We start from the raw sequence: 18,473 nt of genomic DNA on the forward strand, positions 1-18,473 counted from the left end.
GATAAATATGCTAAAATTTTCTAGTGTTGTGAATTCAAGCTTTCGATTTCTTATGATATTTTACATATCTATGTAGTTTTACAATCATTGAAAAGTGATGATCAAAATCTCATATCCCTGCCTGAAAAGGTATCAGCTCACCTTACATAACATAAATATCTTCTCTACTATTCATCACAGGGTAAATTCTAACAGTGGACTTGTCTCTCATAGACACATTACAGCTCCCCAACCAACATGGAGTTGCTGGAGAAACACACTCCTGTTTGTCTCTGTCATTACAGACTATAAACCTGCTCCTTACCAAAGATTGTTTTGATACTCCAATATGAAGTCTTCCACTCCACCAGTCCCTCTCACAACCTATCTGGTCTATCTAATAATTGCCTAATGGCACTATAGCAATAGTTATGCTATTGCTAAACAGAATTCCAGCTAGATTACCTTTCCTCTACTTTGCATGTTCAAGGAAAACACAACTTGCTTTTCATTAAAGAAAGAGATGAAATTATTTTGACACAGCCTGCCTTTAGTAAATATGTGCTATTTTATTCCATTTCATATTTAATCCCTGTTCTGTATTTTTTTCCTCCTCATTAACTCTGTTGCCTTGTGTGCTGGTAAAGGTCAGACTGATGGTATTGTTTTTACCTCTCTTGCATACATGTCCTTGTTATGGTCTAATCACATTGCTCCACCACTCTTTGCATAGATACATTCAAAATCCTTAATGCCAGACTTGTGTTTTCATACCTTGCCATTTAAGGGTGAGAGGAGCAAGCCTGCACTAATTGCATCAAGCTCTTTGCATTTTGCTTCTCCCTCAAATACTGTCATTTCTAAGTTCATTCAAGAACATAAGGAGGGTTATGGATCGGACCAAGCATCTCTGAGTCAGAACTGTGGAATCACAGAATCATTTGGGTTGAAAAAGACTTTTAAGATCGAGTATCCTCCCTGTAATCAGAGCCATAAACAGATGGTACAGGAACAGAAAGAGCAGGACAGGCAGATACAACACTTCTGTCTAGTTATCTCTGCTTCCAGATATTTTCAGCTCAGAAAATTTAATATCATTCCACTTTGGTATTCTGTGTTATCCATGGAATGTGTACTGCCTTGATTAAATACTGAGGAAAAGTTCCAAAAGTTGTATCACTGCTATTAGAGGTAGCACACCCTTTCCCCTATAGTTCCATTTGAGTGAGAGGCACATGGAGAGATTTCTAGGAGTTCCTCATTACAGCCTCCAGTCAAATATTTTCTATTATTCCAACTTCTATTCCCCCACACATCTTTATAAAATTCTCACCCTCCCTTCTGTTGAAATTCTTGGTTATCTCCCTTCCTTTCCTGTTGGCTGCCTCTATTGTCTGTTTTGCTAAACCATGTCTTTCTTGCTTTTCCTAGCAAGAAAGCTGCAATGCTTAGCTTCATTTTACTTCTCTTCCCCCAGCAAGAAACTTCTGTCAAGAACTGCCAAGGTTCTCCTCTCTTTCCTTCCCCTCCCCTCTTTTCTTCTCTGCTTTTCCAGTCATGCACTCCTTTGACCTCTTATTCAGTACCAGTACTATTTTCTCTCTCTTTTCATTCACTACATTTTTAAATCCTCATCTAACTCCTACCATCATCTCCAGCTGTGGCTCTAGTTCTTGGATCTTCTCTTTCATGGCCTCCTACCATAGCAACAGCTTCCATGAGAGACCCACCTGTGGTAATAGCCAATTTCATCTTCTTCTTTCCCTTGGGTTAAATCTGGTGCTATCTCAGTAGCTATCTGGTTTTTTCTTGCTAATACTTAGCCTGACCAAAACAATGTTAGAAATTAATTGTGGCTTCTAGCCATTGCAGCTTGATCCAGATCAGCCATGTCTCCTGCTTGATGTTCCACAGTTCCCTTCAGCAATGACCAAGCACAGTTTGGCCTTAAAAAGCACTCAGCTGGAAAAGCCCTGCTTTAATTAGCATAGTGTAACATATGTAATGTGTGAGTTAGCAGCTCCACAAATCCTACTTCTCCATTTGCTGACTTGAGGCCAGAAATACAGATTCTGATGCCATCAGCCTTTAATTTCCATACACCTACATCTGAACAGACATATTAACTGGTTTAAGTCTGATTTGAGCCTTGGGAGTTCTTCAGGTTGCATTTTTCCCAGTTAATGAGTGAAGAATTCATCAGGTTTTTCATACACTTCAGGTTGATTGATCAGCCTTACAGAGGACCTCAGTTTGGGTCTGAGGTGCCTTTAGCTCTGCATAAAGAAGCATTTCCTTTCACTTATTCAGTGCATCAACTTTTTGGTTTCCCTTCAAGTCCCCTGGAATGTGTTAAGCGTGAAAAGCAAAACACCAAAGGGACAGATAGCATGAGTGACTGGATTTCAATTTCCCGCTGTTGTCAGCAGAGTGGGCAGCAGGTGCTTTACAATATGGTTTCACTTTATTTTCATTTAGCTTTTAGCAGTCCACCCTTTAAGCCTGTAATTGCAATGTTGACTTGAGGCTTAATTCTCCAAAACATACACAGGTGAAAGGTTTACTGGTTTTCAAAAGGACTGTGAATTTCCAAGGCACAATTCACAGGAAGAAGCCTATCAGAACATGTTCCTGGTCTGTTTATACTGTAAGGTTTATGCTGGCACAGTGCTGCCTTGTGGCTAAACCAGCCAAATCCTCTGCAGTTGTATTGGCCATATGGTAGGAAAGAGCTAAAGCCAGTTTCAGGAGTCAGCTCTTATTAAACACACACACACACACACACACACACACACACACACACACACACACACATATCTATCTATCTATCTATCTATCTATCTATCTATCTATCTATCTATCTATCTATCTATATCTTTATCTTATGTTGATATGTCAACACCTATTCTAGGAGAAAGTTATGAACTGATTTCCATGATTCTGTATTATAATTCTCAGGGTATCTTGCTCCAGTCATTAAAGAAATTATTTCTGTTTGCCTTCTAAATTGTTTACCTTAGACTGGGGAAGAAAGAACCAGCCAATTAAACCATAATAGAAACTTCCTGAACTCCTTGAAAACATTTTGGAACATGAAGAAGATCTTTCAGGGTTGCCATATTGTCCTATACATTGTACACTTGGTGTTTGAAGTGGGATAATATTTTTAAGACAGGGATACTGTCACTTTGATAGAATGAACTGTCGTTCCCACAAGGTACTCCTAGGTTACTCCTGAATCTGGATTAGGAGTCAGTATCACTCTCACAGCAAGGTCACAGCATCAGGTCAGGGCATGGCATGTGTTAGGACACCTGATATTCTGAGAAGCATGCCACTTAGGTATCTATAATTAGAAAATGTATAAATTGTAATTCAATAAAATCATTCAAAATTAAAATTAAAAAAATAGTGAGAAGTGTTTTACTACAGTGCTGTATTTTGAAATATTCATAAATTTCAGTGCCTTTCAGATTGAAACATTGTATGTAAAACCATCATCCCTTACAACTCTTTGAAAAATCACAGGGTGTTTCTACCTATTTCATTCTTTTATCTCTCACATAATAATCAAAAATGTGAAACAAACACAGTGCACAAAAATCAAGGGCTATATATCTCACTTGGAAATCTGGTTTGAAAATAAGATTATGCAAAATCAAAATCCTGTTTTATACAGCACAACAGAAATCCTGTTTTGGGAATTCAATTTCTAGCAAAAACTAACTTTTGCATTTCCTAAAGGTGTTTTTTGCCTCCTAAGACAATAAGCTACATAGCCAACATGATTTACTTTGACCTGACTTGCTCTACAGATGCACCCACCAGCACTTTGAACAACCTTTTCCCCCACATTGTGAAACATACCGGTGGCTCCACAACGGATAACTTTCTTCCAGTTTTCTGATCTTCTTTCTTTACTGCCACAGGTTTTGCTTTTTCTTTCTCTTTTGCCTTTTCCATTCTCTCAAGTTCCTCCATATAGGAATCATAGATAAACCACTGAGGGACAGACAGAGGCAGGATTTACCAAGACCTGATCATATTCCTGAGAACAGCCAACTACACCAACACAAAAAATATGATAGTCATCACAACAGTTCAACTGCTCCTGGAATTAGCTGAACATCTGTCTTCTTACACAAAAAGTGAAGACTGAAGGTCCAGGATTTTTCAAGAATGATGGAGCATGTCTTATTTTAAGAACATTACATCATTCTTAATAATTTTTTTCCTCCAACACTCTACTTGCTTATTTGACTCTGTCTGTACCTTTATTTTTGCAGGACTTTGTGTTTGGCTAATTCACCACTGTTTAACAGGAAACATGCATTAAACATTTGCTTTATGACATTTCTCATGTGGTGTTGGAAAATTAAATCGTAGAAGCTTAACACAATTTAAATTTGGACTCCAACTCTGCAGCATATGATCAAATGGAAACTGAGAGCAGTTTTACATCTTCTGCTATGCCACATGCCACACATGTCTTACTTGAGTAATCCAAAAGTAACTTCTCTTAAGAATTATTCAGTAGTATTGAAATCCTAGTATTGTATCTGAGGCCAGTATTTTTCTTTCAGGACAAAACAAAAGGCAATCTGACATATTAGCTTAGGATAGGGAGTATGATTCAAATATAGACTACAGACTAGAACATTGAAATAAAGATAGCAGAACTCTTTAGGAAAAAAAAAAAAACAAAAACCTGTATTGTGTTGTAAATTTGCAGAAATAAAATGGAAAGATGTTCCAAACATCGGGGAAAGGACAAAGAAGATGAGACAAGTATGAGAAGGGGTAGAACAGAAAAGTTTGGAATATGAGATTGTGAACATAAGGAAGAACATAAAGGAAAAAGAGCTGAGGGGAAAAAAGAGTTTCTATAAAAACACTATTTTAGACCCACTGAAAATTTCAACAATACAAAAAGAAATCAAAGGAAAACCTTTCCTCTAAGCTTTCAAACATTTAATGCAAAATCTTAGTCAGGGGCTAATTATCTTAAAGATCTGTGTTCTAAGTCTCGGGGCATCTCACTATAAGGAAAAAATTGGAAGAAAACTCCAGCTGGAGGGAAGGAAGATCTCAAACCAATTACTCTGTAATTTCAGGCTCAGGAATAGAATAGATTACAGTTTTTAACCTGACAGAGATACTTCCACTCCCTTCCTATCATTTTCCTATACCAGCATTTTTTAAATTGCTGCCATTATGTTACAGTGTCTTCTCCCGTTCCTCTACTCACTGGTACCCAAATGGTGTTTTCAATACCAGTTTGATACACTAGTTTGAAACAATGTTTATATCTGTGACAAACACAATCACATTTCACAAATATCTGAGAATTAATCAGCAGACTTGGCTGATTCCCTTTCCACTGAAAGACACAACATATTTCTTGTGTGAAATTTCATCCAAAATAGTTTATTTTACATTTTTAAGTGATGCAGAAAAAGCTACAGAGCCTTTCATCATGAATAGATAGGCACATTTCTGCTACATAAAGCAGAGTTAAGTCTCTTGCAACAGTCCCTTTTGCTGTAGTTCTCACTTGGTTCAGCTTCAGGCTTTAGAAACCTGCTTTTGCATACGGCTAAACTTAGAGTAAAAACCCAAGTGCTGCATATGCCAAATTCCTAACAATACTCCAAGAGAGAGCTATATCCCTAGAGGAGCCAGCACCCTGCAGGCTGCAGCCCACCTCTTCTTGAATCCAAAACTCTTCTCACCCTGTGGTTTCCTCATTCCCACTCACTTAAGACTGTCTAAAGCAGACAGGTCAGGGTGGCTGGCAAAAAATAAACCAGTGAAAAGCATCTAAACTGAGACATTTAACCTTAGAAATATAAACCATGAGCAAGTTCACCCATTAAGGCAGAAGAGAGCGTCATACTAGTTTGCTGTCAGAGTCAATGGGAGACCAAAGCCACAGTAAAGGAATTCATTCCACTGCAAGGAATGTAAACACAATAATTCAGTTTTAACTGTCTCACACCTCAATTTCCAAAATATAGTCTAAAATAACTTTAAAGATAAAAAGGAGATAGATATAGATATACATTTACCTGGTTAACATTTTCTGAGAAAGTTTCAAAAGGTGCAGGGTCAGTTTGCAATCCTTTTTCCTGAAAAAAGAAAAAGCTTGAAGAAGCATAATCTCAGCATTGAAGCCCTCTGCAGTACCACGGTCTAGTTGTGGAAACAGTCTGTATGAATAACTTGATATCCAAATGACTCCTAGGGCAATGTACAACATTGTTGGTGATTGTGCAACTATAAAAAGATTTTGTTGTGAGCCAATAGAATGTTCACAAGAGCTTTTGATTTTTTCCCACATACTTCAAATATTTCAGCAGTTAATTTTTTAGGAATTCAAATGGGTTTTTTTCACCTCTATAATTTGAAATGTTCTGGTACCAATTCTGGTATCAGTTATGACATCCTACCAAATTTGAGAAGTTTTGTTCTATATATTAAAAAGCCAGTTGGATACAACAATCAGAACAAAAGAATTGAACACAGTCAATTCATCTGATGCTACTGAAATAATATTTTTACCATTCTTACATCAACATTCTGAAATAAATCAATATATTTCTGTGAAACGTTCCATTAAAAGAACAGCATCTTCTTTCAAAAAACTGTTGTATCAGAAAAATTTTAAGAAGCTGCCTGTAGCATTTCAATGACCTCCGAAATTAAGACATCTCAGAGGTGGAAACTGCACATCTAGTACAGCACATACAAGTATTATGCAGCTATTTAAGGTCTATATTCTGCTTTCAAAGCAGAATCCTACAGAGACACACAAGCTTCTTCCAATAAAATCATTGGGAAGAAGAGAATATTCAGATCTGGGAAAAAGAAATAAGAAATTCCACAGCTTCCACTGGGATTTTTGAAAGATGCAGAATCTAAGCTCAAACTTCATAGCAAGCGCCCCACTGCTGGACAAGCTCTCCTGAGATCTGTCTCCAGCAGCACAGTAACTCATATATCTCTCTGAGTCCTTCATATGTAAAGACATCTAACCCTAGGTGTAATGGCTGTAAGACAACAGACAGGCTCTTTGGGGAAATATACACTCCAATTGTAGCAAGGAAAACAAAATAATTTTATCTCTGAAACTTGTATACCTGGTGTAGGAAACTCCTTTTTGAGCACTCTGTCAGGAGCCAACATCACCAGGATTGGCCAGTCAGAAGGCCCCATGAAAACATGCTCACAGGGAATGGCTGTAGGTTCAGCAAAAAGCTTAGGGAAGGAACATAAGGATTTGGGTCTCTACTTATTGGAAAGTGCATGCAGAGTGGGAGGGAGATGTACCATGTACAAAAAGTACAGATTTGTCACACTTACATAAGTTTGTTACTCTAGTACCCATGCTTAATACAAGCCCAAACACATTTGTCCTTGAGATTATATCTTATCTATTATATCTCTGCTCCATTAACAAGAATTAAAGTACAAAACTATACAATATACAGTGACAAACAGAAATTGCTTTCACACATTCCAAGTACTCAGCTGCTACCCTAACATTGCTCCGTACATTTTCAGATGAGAAAATAGACTTGAGAAATATATCCAAGTAGAGGCTTAAGGTTTTACAGTAGCATCAAAACTTTTTGTAGGCTGTTCAAGAGTTCATGAGGCAAGAAATTTTCTGTCACCATTGTCACTACACCAAACGTTTTACAACAGTACAACCACTATACCTTTTTTCCTAATAGTATCGATAGATCACAGGATATGATACAAACACAGGTGATCTACATGCCCTCTCAAAGGAAAGATCCTGCAAGTCACTGAAGGAAACAGCAACATACCCGCAGAGGATAGTGGTATGTAGTTGAACCTCTCTCAATGAAGTTGAACTGGTTTGCAAGCTTTCTTTCTGGTGGTTTTTGGGGAGGAGGCTCTTCCTCTGCTGCCTCAGCTGTTTCAGCTTCTTGTTCCCCTTCTCCCCCTCCTTCTCCTCCTCCCTCTCCCTCTCCCTCTCCTTTAGCCTGCAAGAAAAAACAGCAGTGACTTCACCCTGAGAGAATCAGTCATCTCCTTCCTTCTCAGACTGCTGGTTTCTGCTGCCTAGTGAAGGAGACTGTAACTGAAGATTAAATATTTAAGATGCAAATTAGGAGACTTCCAGCACTCAGATCAATGAGATTCTGAAATTATATCTGAATGGGAAAATATACATTCAGGGACTGAAATTACTTTAAAACCTGACATAAGAGAGATACCTGACATGAGAGAGATAATATAGCACAGTTGCCTTTGGTAAAATGGACTCAGGGACCCCAAGATTTTGTTAGAGTCCCATTACCCTGTGTTTTCACTTCCTTGCTAGACAATGAGTTTCACCTGAAACTCTGACACTGTGGGTTCTGACACCATGTGGATAAGAACAGACATTCACAGGCTACTCCTTTCCTATCAGCCTTTAAATCGAGCCACTACTTCATTCATTCAGTTAAGTCTTAATCACTCTCCAGATTTTTGTTTTTCACCAATGGACATACTGTCCAGGAAGATTCTAGATCCCAGCAGATTATACTTTATTTTTATATAATATCTGGATAAAGACAGATATCTGGTATCATCTCCTTGTTCACCTTCTATATCTGAAAAATGGCAGCAGGACCACAGCGGCCTAGAAGAACATGGAAGTTCTCACCTACAGTACTGACATCTCAGACATAAAATAATCAATCACAGAAGCAAACCCATTTTATAGTAATGTAATTTAAAAGCTAATGCTAAAAATAAAATGGACAGCTCTTAGCTGGCTATAGAGAATTACCTCAGCTTCTTCTGTGGGTTCCTCATCTTTAGTCTCTGCCTCTTCAGTTGGCTCAGCAGCAGCCTCCACAGGAGCCTTTTCCTCCTCAGCAGGAATCTCTTCTGATGACAGAAAGGATAAATGAATGAGCCCAGAATAACAGGACATCTTATCCAATATTCTACAGATCCTCTGTCTTCTGGAGCATAGATGTACGTATGTACCCTTTCCTAATTCTGTATCACTAGACAACACAGTAACAAATCCCCACTTTGGAGAACAATTGTTTGCTCAAAGCCCCAGAAGGTCACAAGGGTATTTCTAGAATTCATCTGCAGTACTCCTGGATTAACTGGAATAAAAAAATAAATGTTTTAACTCAGAGCAAATTTCTGTAACCCTTCTGATCTGAGTAACTCTGTTTCTGGGTATCACTTCAGCACCAGACCTTTCTATCATCCAGAATTTTCTGCAGTTTGTACAACTACTAAGAATGTTTTCAAGGCACACAGAAGTTATAACATCGTTGTTCTTATTTATATGGATAAAAATTAATATACTAGTCTTGTTTGACAACGATGGATATCTACATTCCAATCTTAGCCTTGACTGTGTAGCCATGCTAGCATAGAGCCACTTGAAACTAATTGGTTTGGAATCTATGAAAAGCACTGCCAAAAATCCATGATTTCATGGCATTGAAGATCCCATTAAACACTTTGCCCTACTTCAAATCATCATACATAGTTTGTTAAGTGTAAAATAAAGGAGGCACAGACCTTCAGAAACTCCAAGCAAAAACTATTCTCAGGAGTTTACCCAGTGTTATCATTGTGCCTGCAGTTACCATTTTGACAGAACACTCATTGTGACAGAAATTCTCCCATCACAAACAGCAGAAATACAACAAAATCACTAGCCAGTACATCATTCCCTGCTGAAAATTCAAACCTAGAACTCTTTACTAACAACAGAGCTTTCAGTATCTGGTTAACGCATCTTTTTGTCTGAACACTAAGAGTGTTGATAGTAGCTCAGATCAAAGGTCCAAGTAGTTCAGGGTTTTGTATATCACATTGTCTGAAAGTATATGTCTTGGTGAGAATTGAAGAATTGGTCATGCATGTGATAGTTTCCTGAAAAATCACCCAGATTCCAAACATTTCTGCTTTAATACTTTAAATCATGTCTGAAACTTTCAAAATAGGCTAGGTAGTTTAGACATGTATGTCCAGCTAGTGGTAGTGAAAGATGTTTAAAAGGCACTAAATAACTTGGAAAATTTCAGTGTTAGCATTCAAATGGCTCAAAAAACACACGCTATTTTCTAGACTGCAGCAAACATCTGGCTGATTATTTTTCTAATTTTGATTGCCAACAGGCAGGCAAGCCCAAGTAGGAGCAGTTTAATTCTGTGCTAATGCAGCATGATCATTCCATCGTGTTGAATAAGAGGAACTAGTGCCTATCTGAAAATTATCGTGGTATCAGACAATAAAGCTACCTGCTTCAGTGCATGATCTGATACTCTGGCGTCTGCCTTCATCTGAATCTTTGTGTATCAAATATCCATTCAAAGTGAAGTGAACGGCTGTATGATCCATATCGTCCACTAGCTTGTATGCTCGTTCCTACAAAAGTAAAACCCAACAAAATCATAGAATCATAGAATCCTGGAATGGAATGGAATGGTTTAGGCTGGAAGGAATCTTAAAGAACATCTTGTTGAAACCTCCCTGCCTTGGGAAAGGACACCTTCCCCTAGCCCAGGTTGCTTAAAGCCCCATCCAACCTGGCTTTGAACACTCTCAGGGTTGCAGAATCCATAATTTTTCTGGACAACCTGTTCCAGTGCCTCACTATCTTCACAGTAAAGAACAGCTTAATCTGTATAATTTAGTTTTTAGCTGCACCTAAAAGCAAACAGAAGCCACCAAAGAACACAGATGTTTCAACAGTTCACTTACTTTGATTTGCTTACCATGTGAATCACAGCATACCACTGAGCTCACTTCAGTCATTGTGGAGAATTTGAAGATACGGATTACTGATCACCTGTCTATATACCATAAATAAGGAAAGCTTCAGCTCCAAATGGAAGAGAAGGGCTTTTTTTTATTATTCCACAAGACTGATTTCCTTTCTCTGGAATCTTGCGATGGTTGGTCGAACAAGTACAGTAGCACAGAAGTGAGACAGACATGGGAATATTTTACTTGGTTTTCTCTTCTCTTAGGTGTTGGTTTTGACAGGGATAATATTCTTTACAGTAGCTACTGTACTTTGGGACTGTATTTTGGATTTGTGCTGAAAACAGTGCTGATAACACAGGGATGTTTTGGTTATTGCTAAGCAGCATTTGCACAGTTCTGTTCCCCACCCCATCTCATCACTAACTCACCCATCTGACTCCAAGGATATTCCATACCATATGGAATGCTTAGCATATAAATCTGGGGGAAAAAGAATGCTGGGTGGAAGAATAAGAATGAGGGGAGGGAATGTTTGGATTGACGGTGTGTACCTTACCAAGTAACCATTAAGTGACATGGAGCCCTGCTTTCCTAGAGATTGCTGAACATCTGCTTCAAGTGGTGAACTAATTCCTTGTTTAGCTTTGTACAGCTTTTGCTTTCCCTATTAAACTGTCTCCAACTCAACCCATGAGTTTTCTCACTTCTACTCCTCTGATTCTCTTCTCTGTCCTACCATGGGAGACTGAGTGAATGGTGGGGCTTAGTAGCCAGCTGGGATTAAACCACGACACCCCTCTAAATCTGGGAATAATTCAATGCCAGAGTTAGAGGAGCTGTCTCCATGCCTTTTCATTCTGGGCAAAGCCATCACCCACCCTCCCTATGTCCCTACTGTGTTGGTGGCTGTATATGGTAGCAGCAGAAGGCTGCTACATAGTAACACAGTGTGTGCCCTGCACCTATAAAAGTGAAGGTGAGAGTCTTGGATATTTTCTGGCTGTCTGTTGCTCACTCCTACTCATCATGAATAAAGCTGGTCATTGATTTCACAAAACAAATTTCTGAGCTCTCCTACAATTCAATCTTCAAGTGTGGATACTGAGACATAATTTGTACAGACTGAGAAAAACTTTGCCTTTTGTCCTTTAACCACCAAAGAATGGGAAAAGTAACTACATGAGATTAGGTACAATTATTACCTTTACTGACAGATCTTGTACCGTAATTATGAAATCCTACTTCTAAATAAATGAATCAATGTTTTTAGACTTTTACGCTCTACAAAAACCCTTTAAGAACCATTGGCAGTAAATATGTAATAAGATGTAACTGCATTAAAAGAAAATTTATCTGGTTATAAACCAAAGGAAAACACAAAACCAATTAATTGTGAAAAATTCCGGTTTTATACGTCATGTCACACTTACTTTAAAGTTGAATCTGACAATATCACGTGGAACATGGGGATTATCAGCTGTCAAGGTACGTATAATTTCCTGTTTTAATTCCTTTGGAATGAAACAAAATAGTACTGTAAATAAAACTTCACTACTAATACAATGTACAGCAATAAAATCACCATGTTTATGCTCAGTTCACTGCAGATAACGCATATACAGCTAATGCCATCAAAAGAACAGTGCTTGGGGACAACCTGGCTCACAGTGGAATCCAGAACAGTCATCCTGCTTCCTACTACAGTATTTCAATGGGCTTTCTTGATTTTAATTCTTATCTAAGATACGGTATCACTTGAAAAATGCTAACTACATTCTATAGGGTGAGACAGACAACTCATGTCTTTAAAATTTACATTGTCCAAAAATAAACAATAAGCTCAGTAGCAGTACTTTTAGGATTGACCACTCTGAACAAACAAAAAAAAATATTGCTAACTATTTTTAGTGCCTGAGTTGGAGGACATACATAAAGCTTCCCTGTCACAGTGGTAGTTTAAGGACAGGGAACAATGCTAGAGTTTTATAAGGCAGTGAGCAGAGAGAAACAACTGTAGTTGGAAGGGTGACCAATTACAATACTACTGAACCAACAGAAGAAATAGCAATAAAATTGTAGGACACTTCCCTGTCCTGTGTATTGCACACAGGCACCTGAAAAGCTCAGGGCTGGCTCTGGGTCCTCCTTAACTGAGCAAAGCCCCAGCCCCCTTTTTGTTTTTGGATTACCTCCAGGCAGTTACAGTGCTTTAAGCCCAGAACTGGGTTTCATAGCACATTCTCCCTGTTTTCTTGTTGAAGCCATTTCATATGTTACTGCAGACACTGTACTTCATCAAGTACTGAAGTTTCACTCTTGCAGAATTTCCTCCAAAACTGACGGGTAGGCTTCTGCTTATGGAGTTTCATACACACTTCATGACAAGACAGGCACTGCTTTACTCACAGCTTCAGTCAGCTCCAGCTGATCCGGGGATCTGACTGCAGCCCTTGCTGTCGACCCGTCCTCTCCCGTTTCAGGAAAGTCATCTTCATCCTAGAACAGGAATGACAAGCTCAGAAATGCAACAAGACTCTGACAGTTTTGCTTCTTGCCAAAGCAGCACCTCTTGAAGCACAGAGCAGAGAGATAAAAAGAATATTCTCACACCCATCTTTGCTTTGAGCAGAGCAGAAGAACACAAATGGCAGGCCAAAATCTGAAGATTTTCATATGGCTACACTTGCCAGCAGGAGTTCAGTGAGTTGGAGGAGCTGCACTCTGAAGATAATTCCTGCCCTGGCACAAAACTGGATTAACTCCAATAACAAAACTCAAGTGATTCCACTTCAATCTCGGTTTAAAAGTTGGCAATTCTGTTTCCCTTGCCACATAATACCCATTGGTATTATAGGACTTAAGGACTACTCAAGGGCACAAGACAAGAACCTGCAATTACTCCTGACTTATTATTCTATAGGCTACTCTTAGAATTTAGTTTGAAATACAAAGCTGCAGGGATGTGGCTCCTGAAGGAATGTTAACCAATTTCTTGCAAAGGCCAGCATGTCTCCATTCTCCAAACAACAGACTGCTGCTCTCCCTGGGCTAGCACTGGACTCATGTCATGATATAAGGTCATTAAAAAGAAAATGAATCACTGCAGGAATGAATTTCAATTAATTGTCCTTACAGAAAAAACTGTCAGAACACAAAACTGCTGATTAAAGTGCTTAACTGCTCCAGGCAAAATTTCTCCCTCAGTTCAAATTGTGTAATGAGTTGATTTAAAATAAATCAATCATTCTTGTAAATAAAGTTCTCTCAGGCCTGCTGACTTTACAGCCATACAAAGCTGAGGATGAGTCCAAGGTGTAAGTACAGCTTATGGCTGAAGCTATAGAGGCTGGATCCAGCAATGCTTTGCTACCTGCAGAGTACCACAAAGGTAAAAAGCACAACGCTGTGTTAAAATGTGCACTGGCTGAAAGTAACTGAGAATTTTGCATATTTCAAGAGCCCAGGGAAAGTCACAGTCTGCAGCCTTATTTCTTTCCCCAAAGGGAGCTGAAATGAGGCAAGCTGTAAGGAAGGTCAGGCGCTCTGATGCACAGGAGACTGGCTGCAGAACAGTTGTTTGTGATTTAATGCTCCCCACATGAACACCTGCTTGTAGGACATTTATCATACACAATTGATGCCAGTTAGTTCAGTGGCTGTTTTCCCAAGTGATTCAGATAAGAAGTATTATGGTTTTAACATTTTTATATGTAATTTTAATTTTAACAGCAAATAACTTTCCATTTTTAAATGGTGAAAAGAGGAACATTCAATGAGACTGTGATTTGTCCCAAGAAAGTGAAAAGCTGTTTATCAATATGTCTATTTAAAGGCATGTAGACTGTTCTTCCATCCCTGTCGTGGATCCTCCACCCTTCCAGTGGAGCTAAGTAAGAGGAAGGCAGATTAAATCAAGGTATTCAAATAATTTATTTTCCCAATAGTAAAAACATTATCATGAGTTATTATCAGCTTGTACTTCTTTGTTAAGTGAATATGGACTATACTTTGAATTTTCTAAACTGAGCAGGCAGATTTCTCACTGTCTGAGTCAGCTAGTGTTTTGGAATTCATATCCCAAACATCTTAATTTAAATAAACCTTTTCATATTGCATTTTACCCAAATTATCACTTAACACCAAAAGTATCACCTTTGTTCCAGGTGATACTTTTGTCCTAACTTGCTGGTGTATTTCCCTTCTCAGTGGAAACCTACAGCAACCTCTTACTGCTAAATCAATTGATATTTTACCAACTTCATAAAAAAACACCCCATTGTTCAGACTAAATCTTGTTTGCATGTCATAGCTGAAAAAAGGAAAAAACATTTTTTAAGACTTGAGAATCTTACCCTTTTTTTACCTTTACCAGCTTTTCCTGCCTTTCCTCCTGAAGGTCCACCTTGGCCCTAAAGTAAGAACACATCCAATGTAAACTTTCAAAGAACTTTCTTTCTGGATTTAACAAAATCAGAATAAAAGTTTGATGCTTGCTCCAATGGTATGTTTTAAAAGTTGAGTATGCCAGCAGTCTGTGTATAAATCATTTGAAGGAAAAACAGTCACTTTCACAACACAAGACAGTGATTTTTCAGCATGAAAAAATGCCAGGCTCTGTCCTAGTACAACACTACCAGTCTGTCCTAGTCTGTGATGCACTCCAAATGTCATACACACATTTTAGTGCCTTGGTCAAACACACTAAAAGGCTGACCCTGTTTTAAGTGCTTGCATGGCACAGGGAGCCCAAAGACAATAGATCCACACCCACAAAATCATGAGCATTGAGAAAACATGGAAAACACTGATGAACAGCTGGGAAATGAACCACGGTCAACCCCCCTGCACACATGAAAGCACAGAAAAATTATTATGATAGGCTTTAAGGAAAACAATTAAACAGTTGTTTATAGAGTGCCTTACAGAGGGACACTACCCTACCGAGAGTCAAGGGAAAACAGAAGGGCACCACTGACCAAGATTTGTGAAAATTTAACAGAAAGTAGGAGGGGAAATGAAGAGGATCCTTCTGAGGAGATGCTGAGCAACAGACAGGACCTTGAACTGTGAAGGAAGAGAGAGCACTGGTAAATCAAGCAAAGGAAACAACATTAGAAACCTTGGCAAGAACAGATTCAGGTAGGATCACAACATTTGATGGTATGGATGAAAAAAGCAGAGGAGTTACTCAGAAAAAAAATGTTTGACTTTGTGACAGAAAAGAAGGGGGTACGAGACAAGAGGGAAGGAAAACGAAGGGGTGGGAGAGCAAGCTCCCAAGGGCTGATTGATTTTCTTCAGAAGAACATCAGAGTGTTCCTTTCAACTCAGATCAAAGGTCCACCTAGCTAAGTATCTCTCACCAACACTGTTCAAAAGAAAGTATCTATTCTGTTCTCTCCAGGATGACCTCTTAGCTTGCCACAGGGACTTGAACCAGAAATGCTATCCTTTTTATTCCATATCAGTGAATCTTTTTCTCCACAAATTTATTCTCTGATTTTGGAATCCATGCACATTTTTAGCATGCACAAGTTCCACAGCAAGGACTCCCACAGTACAACTACATGGTAATGCAAAGAACCACAGCTTGCTTTTTAAGTCTGCCATTGTTTCTCTCACCTGGTTTTCCTCCTTCTTCTTCTGGAAAGCCCCACTTTATCACAACATCTATTCTTCCTCTTGTCTTCCATACGTCTTAAGAACATTTTCAGGAACACAAGCCTCCACAGAGATTCGTACACTCCCCTCATGATTCCTCCTCATTATGAAAACTGAATATTCATTTCCACCACCTACTTTCTAGGTATTAAACAATTAAGAAGCCAGAAAGACTTTGACCCAGAATCCCAAAGCATTGCTCATCAAGCCCCATCACTTGTTAAGTCTTGACAATAAGAACTCAGAAAAGAAATATTTTCAGAGGAGAACAAAGTTCAACAAAAATGAGACAGTGTCTCTGTGTTATTTCTCTTTGTACAAGCTAAGACACATAAAACTGCTGTTACTAATGAGGCATTAGGGATTATCTTTATTCCAGAAGATACATATTAAAAGCCATGAAAAATGAGCAGAACAACACATTTCTATGCTTAGAAAATATGCCTCACTTCAAAATACAAATTTTTGTGATGCAGGTGGAGAAGATAAAAGTTATAACATTTCCTTATAGTCCCCCCATGATTGCAGAGCAGAGGCTAAGAGATCCTGTGTCACAACCACTACTGAGATGACTGGATCATGCAGCTGGCCTGTCTCCCCCATGTGATTGCTTGGCAATGGGCAAAAAAGGGCTCTCTCTAACAAGGACCTTGTTATGTGTGAATTGATGTGACTTAAACAGATTTTCAGAGCAGAGTTTTATTCAGATCCAAATCAAAATCAGATTCTTAATTTTAAACATGAAACGAAGTCTACTTACTATTATCCTTTGTAAGTGGGTCTACAAAAACATTTATCCATTAGCAAAGGCATTGCCAAGGCGATCTCTGGATAATTGGTTTTAGCAGTTGCACAGATTTCAATTAACATAACTCAAAGAGCCACCTGTGTATAAATATCTGCAGCAGTATTGAAATCTCAAAGTGAGACTAAAAAAAAGCTACAGCTATGAGTGCATTCTAAGGAAGCAATACAAACCCTGCCCTGCTTCCCCTACCATAAAGAGTTTGTAGAGTAGAACATGAACAGTTTTTCTAATCAACCAGGGACCGGTGGCTAATTGGCTCTATTTCCCTTGTCTTTGTAAACAACTACTATGGTTTTACAACTGGAATTTAATGATGCAGTACAGGCCTGGTATGATAGAGAGACTCTGAGGAGACTCAGGGTACGGCACAGAGGAGTACAGGCAGGGCATAATAAGACATGGAGCACATACTTGGCATCACAGACCCCACAGCTGCAAGCATCTAACCACTGGCCAGTTAGAGAATTGCAGGTCTGCAAACAGGGGAACTGAAGAAAAACTGGTTTAGGTGTAGCAAAGAAGGAAAAAAAAATAGTATCTAGCACACTGAAAAAGCACCATATGTAGTAATATCAGGTGTAATTTGGAGCACCAGACCAATGGAAAAAGGGAAATATATTAGCTAGCATATAAAAGAAACTCCAGCTAAAGAAGAAACTATCAAAATGGACATCTCAATCCTCCCCAAAGAAGGTCTCCAGCTGCTGACAATTTATCATAACATCCCCAACAACACCACCACCAACAGCAAAATCAAAAAAATCAAACTGAACTTTAGGAATCAGAGCACTGGAAGAGCAAATACAAGAAAAGAGGTAGAAACTGGGAAGCTGTTTTTTTTTCCTCAACAACTTCAACAGCAGTATCACAATTAATGATTTATTTTTTGTTTTGCACAGAAGTATTTCTTATTTTCCTTAATGAATACATCTGGACAGACAATAATGTTTAGACTAAAATTTCAGTCACACTGACATGAAATTTTTAGTTTTATAAGTTGTGGCTTCTCTTTGCCCATAAAGAAGATTTCGAGTGCAACAAAGTTTACAAACAATTGCAAAATACAGAACCAGGCTCTGAAAGTCTTAGCTTTGACCCTATGAATGTTTTTAACCTTTATCAAAGCATGGCTGTTTGTGTATGACTGGGAGAGGGTACTCTAGGAGGAGGTTTCAGTGCATCTGTCAGTGAGATATACCAGCCTTCTCCATGCTTCATGCCTGCTTTCCTACCAGCCTCTACTTGCTGACTGTGACAGCTTGCTTTG

General features: G+C 38.6%; 1 protein-coding gene across 1 annotated transcript in view; it reads right to left on the reverse strand.

The window, feature by feature from the left end:
• The window catches only part of DNAI1 (dynein axonemal intermediate chain 1), a 138,397-nt gene that overhangs the window by 111,050 nt on the left and 8,874 nt on the right, over positions 1-18,473 (reverse strand). The window contains exons 2-9 of the mRNA XM_071425701.1: positions 15,090-15,146; positions 13,144-13,233; positions 12,168-12,248; positions 10,269-10,395; positions 8,786-8,886; positions 7,812-7,991; positions 6,048-6,107; positions 3,847-3,981 (exon numbers count right to left, since the gene is read on the reverse strand). Of these exons, the coding sequence (XP_071281802.1) occupies positions 3,847-3,981; positions 6,048-6,107; positions 7,812-7,991; positions 8,786-8,886; positions 10,269-10,395; positions 12,168-12,248; positions 13,144-13,233; positions 15,090-15,146 (831 nt within the window). The remainder of the gene's footprint in view (positions 1-3,846; positions 3,982-6,047; positions 6,108-7,811; positions 7,992-8,785; positions 8,887-10,268; positions 10,396-12,167; positions 12,249-13,143; positions 13,234-15,089; positions 15,147-18,473) is intronic.

The sequence above is a fragment of the Agelaius tricolor genome, unplaced genomic scaffold (assembly GCF_023055355.1).
Source record: "Agelaius tricolor isolate 1412-34295 unplaced genomic scaffold, bAgeTri1.0.p SCAF_4, whole genome shotgun sequence".
Taxonomy (NCBI): Eukaryota; Metazoa; Chordata; class Aves; order Passeriformes; family Icteridae; genus Agelaius; species Agelaius tricolor.